Raw genomic sequence first — 9,774 nt, forward strand, 5'->3', positions numbered from 1 at the left:
ACAATGAAATGTGTGTTAGCTCCCAAGTAGGTGAGGGTGTGTAATCACTTAGGTTTTAGGAGATCCAACAGACAGACGTGATCTACAGCTGATGTAATAAACAGGAAGACAAACGTACACCGCTGTTACCTAAGGGCTGTTGCGGTGACCGTATTACCGCCACACCGGCGAATCAAATTCCACGTGACCATTCGGTCACGGTTGCTAGGCTTCTCCAAGCTCTGATGCTGCTGATGGACATTAGTGGCCTACCAAACTTGCTAACTGCCTGATACTTCGCACTCTATTGTCCCTCTAATCACTCTGATATCAGTGCAAATGTAATCAAAAATCTAATCAAAGACTGAGAGAGCCCATGAGTTCAAGTTGCGCAACGTTTCTATAGGCTATGCAATTCCCAGAGAAACAGAGTAAATGCCTTTTGTTAAAGGGTGGGAGGATCCCATCAGCTTTCTATAGGCTAGGCCAAATTTCCCACATATTATTTAGTATATTTAAAGACAAGATCAAGAATAATCTGATGGGTGACAATATTACCTATATTTTTGCGACTTTTTCGAATCATAGTCGCACACCTCATGTAGCCTGGCCCATAGGCCTGTATGTTTTTGTTAAGGTTTCTATCACAACTGAAGTGGCCAAATAACTTCTCAATATTAAGCAAATTAATCCGATTTACAAGGGCATACATAAGCAGCGTGTGAGTTTCGAGTTTGGGGAAGATGGTTTTCACCATAAAAGTACACATTTATGATAAAAGCATGACATTGATAATGGCGTTTTCCCGCTAATGGAACATTCCTGCTTATAACTTACTGCTGTGTGAGCACATTGCTGTGCTTATAATGTGAGGAAATAAACTATTAGTCTATCAACATTTTAAGCTAAACGTTCTGTTCTGTTGCGTTTGCCTCATTACTTTAAAAAGGGTTTTTGACGCTAGTGGTTGTATTCATGTGGGATCTATCGTATCCCACAACTGTCCCAGTTTGGAATATTTCTCGCACAGAATAGAATAGGTCAGTTTTTGTACTATGGAGGATAGTAGATTTCAATTTTGTGATCGCCACAGCCCTAGTGTCACCTATAAAGAACAAGGTGTTTGTGTGTGTGTGTGTGTGTGCGCCAATGATTGGGGTGTGTGCATATCTGAGAGAGCTTAGTTGGCTGGAGGATGATGCCACAGTGCTGGAACTGTAGTGTGGGTGTGTGTGTAATGGATGTCACACACACACATTTGGATACAGAGAGCAGTGTTTAGTCCCAGGACAGGACACTTTCGCTCTAGAAGTTTAAATAGGAGAAAGAAGTCAAGATGCTTTAGAGACGCTGATGACACCTAGTGGTCAGATACCAGTATGACTAGCAGCCATAGCTGCTCTGAAATATGTTATTTGACTAGGCAAGTCCATTAAGAACAAATTCTTATTTACAATGACGGCCAAACCTGGACGACGCTGGGCCAATTGTATGCCGCCCTATGGGACTCCCAATCACGGCCGGTTGTGAAACAGCGTGGAATCAAACCAGGGTGTCTGTAGTGACTCTTCGTGCCTTAGACCGCAGCAGCACTCGGAAGCTAATGTCATAGAAATGGTTGGAGGTGAGCTTTCAATGTTGCCAGTAGTGTAGTACCTCTGTAGATGGTGCTACACATGCAGGCATGAGCAGAGTAGGTTCTGGTTTTCAAAAGCCTTTTAAATGTTAAATCATAAGATTACAGTTGGATGACAAACTGGTTCTCTCTTTCTCTCTCTGTGATAGTCTTCTCTGTGATAGTCTTCTCTGTGATAGTCTTCTCTGTGATAGTCTTCTCTGTGCTAGTCTTCTCTGTGCTTTGTGTGCGCAGCATCTATGTAATGTGTGTGTGCATGCGCTATATGATGTGTACTGTACTACTGCCTACATGTGTCAAACTGTCCAACTCATGTCAGCGTCTGATGTCACTCAGTTACGCCCCTCCCATTGGGCTATCTGCCCCCTCCAATCCGACAGCAGGCCTTCGTTGACCTGTGAAAATGACGAGTCACCCGTGGCGAATCTGAAATTGCATCCTATCCCCTATGTAGTGCACTACTTTATGCCATAGCCTTATGTGGCTAATCCTGGCCAAAAGTAGTGCACTATAATAGGGAATGGAGTGCCATTTTGGACACAGCCTCAGTGAATGGTTCACTAAATGATGTATTGAGGTGAAAATGTCAATGTGCTCTGAAGGAGAAAGGTTTGTGTCTTCAGGGCACCCTACAGTGCTATTACTGCCTATCGATGATTAAACGAGAGCGTCTTTCTCTCTCCCCCTTCTCCCACCCTTCGCTCAGCCGTAACTCCCCCTCTCTCCCCATCAGTGGCGTCCCCTCCTCCACGACGTCTCTCTTTAAAGAGATTCTCTCTGTTCTCTCGCTTCCCAGGTAAAGAACCAACCACCCCGAGGGGAGGGGTAACATGAGGGAGGGAGGGGCCACTTTTTATGCCAAGATCACCTTTTTTGTTTCCCTCCCATCATCCTCTTCTTCAGAGCCCTGCTCCAGCAAGTACAACCTGATAGGCAGATCCACTGGAATATCAATACTTTACATTTAGGGTCAGTTATACCAAGACTTTTCTCTGAAGTAGAATAAAATAGGAAAACGTTCTACTCTTACCTTCCAAGATTTTATTCTTCTCTCATTCTGTGTTTGTATTTATTCCCTTTCGAAACCAAAGGGTGCAAAGCCTAATCTAATCAGGCCTTACTGTGAGTTGGCTACCGAGAGCATTAGTTAGAGCAGAGTTTCCCATACTCGGTTCTGGGGCCCCCCCCCTGGGGGCACGTTTTGGTTTATGCCCTAGCACTGCACAGCTGGTTCAAATAACCAACTCATCATCAAGCTTTGATTATTTAAACCGGCTTGGGAAATCCTGCTCTACAACGCTCTCCTCCAGAACTCGATAGCCGACTCACAGTAGCCCGGTTAAACACTGCACTCGTTATTGTTTCACTTAATGTCACTGGTTTGACGACTCACAGGACCGTAATGGTTAAACGTTGAATGCCGCTCGAGATGAGTCAGCTGCGCTAATCCTAGCTAATAGTGTATAGTTAGCCTAATTTTTGCGTCTAATACTATTTATTGCTGATTTACGCTCCACTATACCCTCTGGTGGAGTTGGATGGTATTGAATTAATAGGTTGGTGGAAAAGCCGGTGCTCTGCAGTGGTCTCTCTCTTAGTGACTGAGTGATGTGGTGAGGTTCTACTTGCAGTTCTTACTCGGCCGATGACTGCTGATGATGGCAGCTGAGCCCTATGTGCTTTTGACAGATTGTATGCCACATCAGGTCACATCAGTGGGTTTGTCCTCAGTCAGCAGGACAGGACAGGGCAGAGCAGAGCAGCCTGGGACAACGTCACTCAGTTGACAGGCCCTGTTCCAATAAGGTAAGGGTTAAGATGAAGTTACATGCATATTATGCGTCTTTCCTTTCTTCCTTTCTTTCCTTCCTTCCTTGGTCTCTTCCTTGGAATACTCACTGATCTGGTTTCCTCAGTACTGCTTTCACCAGTGACATGGAAGGAAGGAAGGAAGGAAGGAAGGAAGGAAGGAAGGATGGAGGGAAAGAAAGAAGGAAGGAAGGAAACATTATCGTCAGATAATTTCTTCAGACCTGTGGCAGAGCTGGACTCTACAGTACCGACTGAGGAAGAGGAGGAATAGAGGAGGAAGGAAGAAACTTGCTGGATGGGGCTCTAGGTGGAGCCACTCTGCTCCACGGCACTACTTCTGATATCTGACCTCTAACCCCTACTAGTTGCCCTAACCACTGGTCCAGGGTCAGATGTTTCCTTATTACCGCATTGGTTACATTTTGGGTAATCTGATACTAGGTCTGTGGTTAAAGGCATCTTCTACTGTATCTTGTGCGACTACCTGATCCTGTCACTAGCATAGAATTAGAGTTCTATGGTCACTACTCACTCACTTCACAGAAATCACCAAACTACTTCTGACCCACTCACTACTTCCTGTACCATATAGTTCCCTAACCCCTTCCCCTAGGCACTAGATCTGAAAAGAGCATAGGCAATAGGATGACAGTTCAACCCAGCCTACCAAAAGACACGGTGATACTATTACCAATTTGTCAATATCTATCCAATGTTTTTAGATGTGTGCCTAGAAGGAACGAGCTAGGGGTCAAAATTGGAACAGGGCATGCATCACTCACTACACACTCCTTAACCCCAACTTACCCAACCACAAGCACTCATACACAGTTACGACCCCCCAATTCCCCCCATGCCAATCAGAGCCTCATTTGCATGGCATGCCTGGCGAGCCAATCTCTGAGCCACGGTGAACGCTCAGGAACACCAAAACGCCCACAGGTGACTTGGTTAAGCATAGAACCATCGTTGATTGGTTGCCATAATGCCATTTCTCCTGATCCTGGCTGTTGATTGGTCCCCATCACCCCCTATCCTTGATGTGATATGGGGAAGCCTGGCACCTGATAAAATCCCTCCCTCCCAGCATATAATCATAATTTAACCCCACCCTCCTCTGTAATCACCAATCATACTCAACCTTCATCTTTGGGTGTGCATACGTTTGTGTTGCTGTGTTGTGCATATACCTGTTGCTCTCTGTGATGCTGTGTGTATACATTTGCATCGCTGTGTGTACAATGCCGTGAAAACTATTTGCCCCCTTTCAAACATTCTCGATTTTAACATATTTTTATCAGATCTACAACCAAAACCTCATTTTAGATAAAGGGAACCTGAGTGAACAAATAACACAACATGGTGATACTTGTTTAACTTATGCGACACCCAATGCCGCTGTGTGAAAAGTTGTTGTACCCTTACACTCAGTGAACTGGTTGTGCCATCTTTATCTACAATGGCTGCAACCAAACGCTTCCTGAAGTTGTTGTACCCTTACACTCAGTGAACTGGTTGTGCCATCTTTATCTACAATGGCTGCAACCAAACGCTTCCTGAAGTTGTTGTACCCTTACACTCAGTGAACTGGTTGTGCCATCTTTATCTACAATGGCTGCAACCAAACGCTTCCTGAAGTTGTTGTACCCTTACACTCAGTGAACTGGTTGTGCCATCTTTATCTACAATGGCTGCAACCAAACGCTTCCTGAAGTTGTTGTACCCTTACACTCAGTGAACTGGTTGTGCCATCTTTATCTACAATGGCTGCAACCAAACGCTTCCTGAAGTTGTTGTACCCTTACACTCAGTGAACTGGTTGTGCCATCTTTATCTACAATGGCTGCAACCAAACGCTTCCTGAAGTTGTTGTACCCTTACACTCAGTGAACTGGTTGTGCCATCTTTATCTACAATGGCTGCAACCAAACGCTTCCTGAAGTTGTTGTACCCTTACACTCAGTGAACTGGTTGTGCCATCTTTATCTACAATGGCTGCAACCAAACGCTTCCTGAAGTTGTTGTACCCTTACACTCAGTGAACTGGTTGTGCCATCTTTATCTACAATGGCTGCAACCAAACGCTTCCTGAAGTTGTTGTACCCTTACACTCAGTGAACTGGTTGTGCCATCTTTATCTACAATGGCTGCAACCAAACGCTTCCTGAAGTTGTTGTACCCTTACACTCAGTGAACTGGTTGTGCCATCTTTATCTACAATGGCTGCAACCAAACGCTTCCTGAAGTTGCCGATCAGTCTCACGCCTCCAGTACCAGTCAAAAGTTTGGACACGCATGCATTCGAGGTGTCTACCTCATGAAGCTAGTTGAGAGAATGCCAAGAGTGTGCAAAGGGTCTGTACCCGGCTCGGTCTGGACTTTGACTAGTTCATTCCAAAACAGAACAAAATATTCAGCCATTCTGATGCAGACTTGCGTGTGTGATTTTGATCGTTGTCTTGCTGTACTTTCACTTCAAACCATGCACCTAGTGCCTGAGATTCTCCCTCTGTAAGATGGAGCAACTGCTTTTCACACAGGGGCGTTGGGTGTTGCATAACTTGGTTTCTGAAATAAAAGTATCAAAATGTTATTTGTCCACGTTTTCATGGCACTGTAGGTGTGACGGCACGTGTTGCATGTTCACTAACCGCCAGTATCCATCTAGTGATCCAAACCATGCTGTAGTGTTTTTCATTAACTTAATGTCTCTGTCGTTGCTGCCAGCCGTGCCAAATACTGTTTATGTTGCTCTGGCTGCTCTCACTATAATCATATCCTCCTACTGTCTACCCCATCAATGGACAATCTCATTCTCTTTTCATGTTATTTGCTTTAATTCACTGTTCTGTGTGCGCCTGAATGTGCATGTGTGTGTTTATGTACTGTGTGTGCCCGTGGGAATGTGCGTGTTTGTGTACTTCGTGTGTGTGGGTTATCTCCAGCTCACCCTGTCTCTCCCTCTCCGTATCTCAGAGTTCCGTTCTCCTACTCACGCGAGCGGTCTGAACCGCTCTGCGTCGCTAAGCTGCACTGAGCGTGGCGCTTCCGGAGAATGCGGCTCAGTAACTGCTAGCAACACGCAGCTCACCGCCTGCCAGTACACACCAGACTTCTACGTACGGGCTCTCACTGACCTGCAATATGTCAAGGTAACACACTCACCTTTAACCTCTAACCCCTGCCAGTGCCATGGAAAAACTACAATGGGAAAAGGCCCTATTTCTACAGTTTTGTTAAAAAGTGACTTTTCAAATGCCTGTGCTGCAGAAATTGTAAGCCGTTAAGGTGACAAACTCTCTCGCCAGAGTGACGCCGCCAGTCGCCAAATTCTTGTTTACAATCATCTAAGACGGACCCATGTAATGAAACGGTGACCTGAAATATTTCAGAAATTAGCCCAGACATTTCAGCCCACTATTCAGCCCACTATTCAGCTCTGCTGAGAAGCCTTTTACCAGCCCAACTGAATGGCCAGCAGTGGTGTAGTGGAGGGTAAGCACACGTAAACGCTGTTTATGCAGCTTTTTTATTTTGCAGGAGCGTTTACCCACCTTTTGCAGGAAAAAATGCATTCAAAGTAGAGGGAGTGTTACATCTCTGAGGACCAGTGCACCCTGGGTTGTCCCTGTGATGATGATTGGCTGTTCATTACCTCTTATACCATGACGCCATACTCTCTCAAAGCACGCTTTGCTGTCTCTCTCATATCCTTGTTTTTCCTCTCCTCAGATCACTCGTTCTCAGTACCAGAATGGTCTGCTGGCGTCGAGGCTGGACAGCACCCCCCAGTCCCCCGAGGGCAGCCACCCCCGTCTGGACAGCACCTCTGCGCTCCCCATCACCCCACCAGCCCCTCCCCGCACCCCCCTCCCCCTGGCCACCACACCTTTCAAGCGCCCCCTTGCTCTCCCCCATCCCACCCCCCCTCCCACCAGCCGTACCCCCTTACCCCAAACCACCACCCCCACTCAAGTCAACCCCCGCCCGGCCCTGCCTCAATCCACCCCTCCTCCCACCAAAGGCACCCCTCTTCCTCAAACACCTCCTCCTGCCTCCTCGGGTGCACGCACCACTCACCCGCCTCCGCCCTCCACCTCCTCTCTCCCCCACCCACCTCTTCCCTGCACCTCTCTGCCCCCCAAATCCCCCTCTTCCGCGAGGCAAGCGGGGGAGAATGGTCCGGGTGAGAAGACCTCTCTGCTGTCTGAGCAGCCGCAAAACTGCGTAAGCGGCACACGCAGGCCCAGCTACCCACAAACACACACGCAACACCCTCACACACACCAACACATGCACACACACGTGCACACCATCAGCCACGCACACACAGAGAGCACCATCTGACAACAATCCCTGTGGGGGGGGGGGGGGGGGGGGGGTTGTTAAGATTTGTAAAAAATGAATACACACAAGTTTTGTTGGCCGTGGACTGGAGCACTGGAAGATTCTAAGGTGCGTTGTGGGAATACTCATGTCTCTGTCCTCCTATCCGCCCACCTACCTCTCAAGATGGGGGTGAAGAGAGAGCGTGACGGGCAACACTGGTGCATTACACACTTGTGCAGAGGTCCTTGTGTGTGATGCAGCTTGTCTCTGTCATACGGTTCAGTGCGTGTGTGTGCAATGTGTGTTTGACAGTTTTACGGTGGCTGCAGGCACAGTCTGGGATCAGCTTTGTTGGTGGGGAGGAGGGAGAGATAGACCACCATGTATAGCATGTTTATAATATGTGTTGATTCTCTGCACTTTGGTTGTCAGTATAAATAAATATAGAAATATGACCTGTAGTGACAGCAAATATGTTTTTAAAGAGAAATGTAGCGATATTTAGAGATTCATGCATTTTAGCTTAGTGTTCACTGTGAACTCTCATCTACACGCACCTGTGTTCTCTAAAACACTTTCTGTACCACTCCCCTCCCACATGCTCCGTTTCCATGGGAATTACATTCAACCCCCCCCTCCAATACAAATGGAACATTCTCAGGAGGGATTTTTTTTTGTGTCTGTTCTTTCTTCCAAATATGGCAATTTCCCAAAAACTTTAGTATTAGGAGATTGTTGAGTTTGGGGCCTGTTGACACGGGCTTGACAGGAGTGTAGCGGTTCGTGTGTGTACCTCCTGAGCTGTCTCTCATTTCGGAAAGTTTATGACCACTTGACCCTGTCAGGCCTATCAGGCTGGGGTGGAGGGCGGGGTTGCTGGAGGGGAGGAGTTGGCTGGCTAATTGACTGACAGCTGGGTTTGTTTACCATGATCCCACCTAACCAGAGATGTGAAGTATATTATATGATTAATTATTTAAATATGAATATATTTATTTTGCATTACAGATTACTTTTTTATGTATTTTGAGATTTATTTGATGTCAATGTTTTATATTGTATAGATTGTTTTTCTTTTGTTGAAGACTCTCAAAACTCCATGTACTGTGACTGATACTCCTGAACAGAGACTTTTCTACTGTACTGCAACCAACTCCCCCAGAACCTACAAACTCTCAAACACACCTAACTGAACAGAGCTCAATTCAACTATGATACTAGCTCCTCTTTCCTTTTGTATTATTGTATAATTTCATTATGATACTAGCTCAGCTTCCTATTTGTGAACATAGCTCAATTCAACTACAATACTAGCTCATTTTCCTGCTTGTATAATTTCACATAATAAGCAGTGGACTAGCATTTGGGTGTCTGAGTTGCTGTGGTTTAACATGATTGGTTGCTTTGGAGTGTTATTGAGTGATGTCACAATGGAATATAGAAGTCACTGTTTTCAGGGGTGATGTCACTGTGGAGTTAAAATTCCACTTTGTGATGCCACAATGGAGTTGAGTTCAGAGTTTGTGTGTGATGTCACAGTGGAGTTTAGAATGGAGTTTTACTGTGTGATGATACAATCAGTGAGGGGTTGTTGCCACTGCTAATGACATGAAAAAAGGCACGCCACCTCCACCACAATGTTCCCTTACCATTTACATTGTAGGTACTCCAAAAAGACATTCCAAAAACAGGGGATCCACAATTGACCCTTCAGATTCAATCTGATGTAGGATTTATTGTGTGTATAAATGAAGCTGTTACACGCACTGTGCCCTGCCGTGCTGTCTTAGAGATGACTACATGTGTTTCCCTCACCATGCATTCTCTCTGGGTGGAGGGCAGACCACACATATAATGCTGCTATCATCTACCTATCTTGATCCCTAGAAATATATTATGAAGTGACAATGAAGTAACTCAAGCAACGGTCGACATGAAGGAAAAGAATGTACACATACACATGTATTTCTATGTAAATACATACCACTGATAAGAATATCACTTTAGAACAACGAGCG

The 9,774-nt window shown here is 45.8% G+C and overlaps 1 protein-coding gene across 4 annotated transcripts in view; it reads left to right on the plus strand.

Moving 5' to 3' along the window:
• The window catches only part of LOC110509516 (metal transporter CNNM4), a 38,453-nt gene extending 30,653 nt beyond the window's left edge, over positions 1–7,800 (plus strand). The window contains exons 6-8 of one of the 4 annotated variants that reach the window (XM_036967432.1): positions 2,322–2,411; positions 6,404–6,579; positions 7,160–7,800. In XM_036967432.1, coding sequence (XP_036823327.1) covers positions 2,322–2,411; positions 6,404–6,579; positions 7,160–7,774 — 881 coding nt within the window. In that variant the 3' untranslated portion in view covers positions 7,775–7,800. Of the gene's footprint in view, positions 1–2,321; positions 2,412–3,346; positions 6,580–7,159 lie in introns of those variants that run through there. The other 3 variants (XM_036967434.1, XM_036967436.1, XM_036967435.1) reach the window with 3 other exon arrangements.
• Positions 7,801–9,774: the final 1,974 nt, after the last annotated feature.

Source organism: Oncorhynchus mykiss, chromosome Y (genome assembly GCF_013265735.2).
Source record: "Oncorhynchus mykiss isolate Arlee chromosome Y, USDA_OmykA_1.1, whole genome shotgun sequence".
In the NCBI taxonomy this organism is placed as follows: Eukaryota; Metazoa; Chordata; class Actinopteri; order Salmoniformes; family Salmonidae; genus Oncorhynchus; species Oncorhynchus mykiss.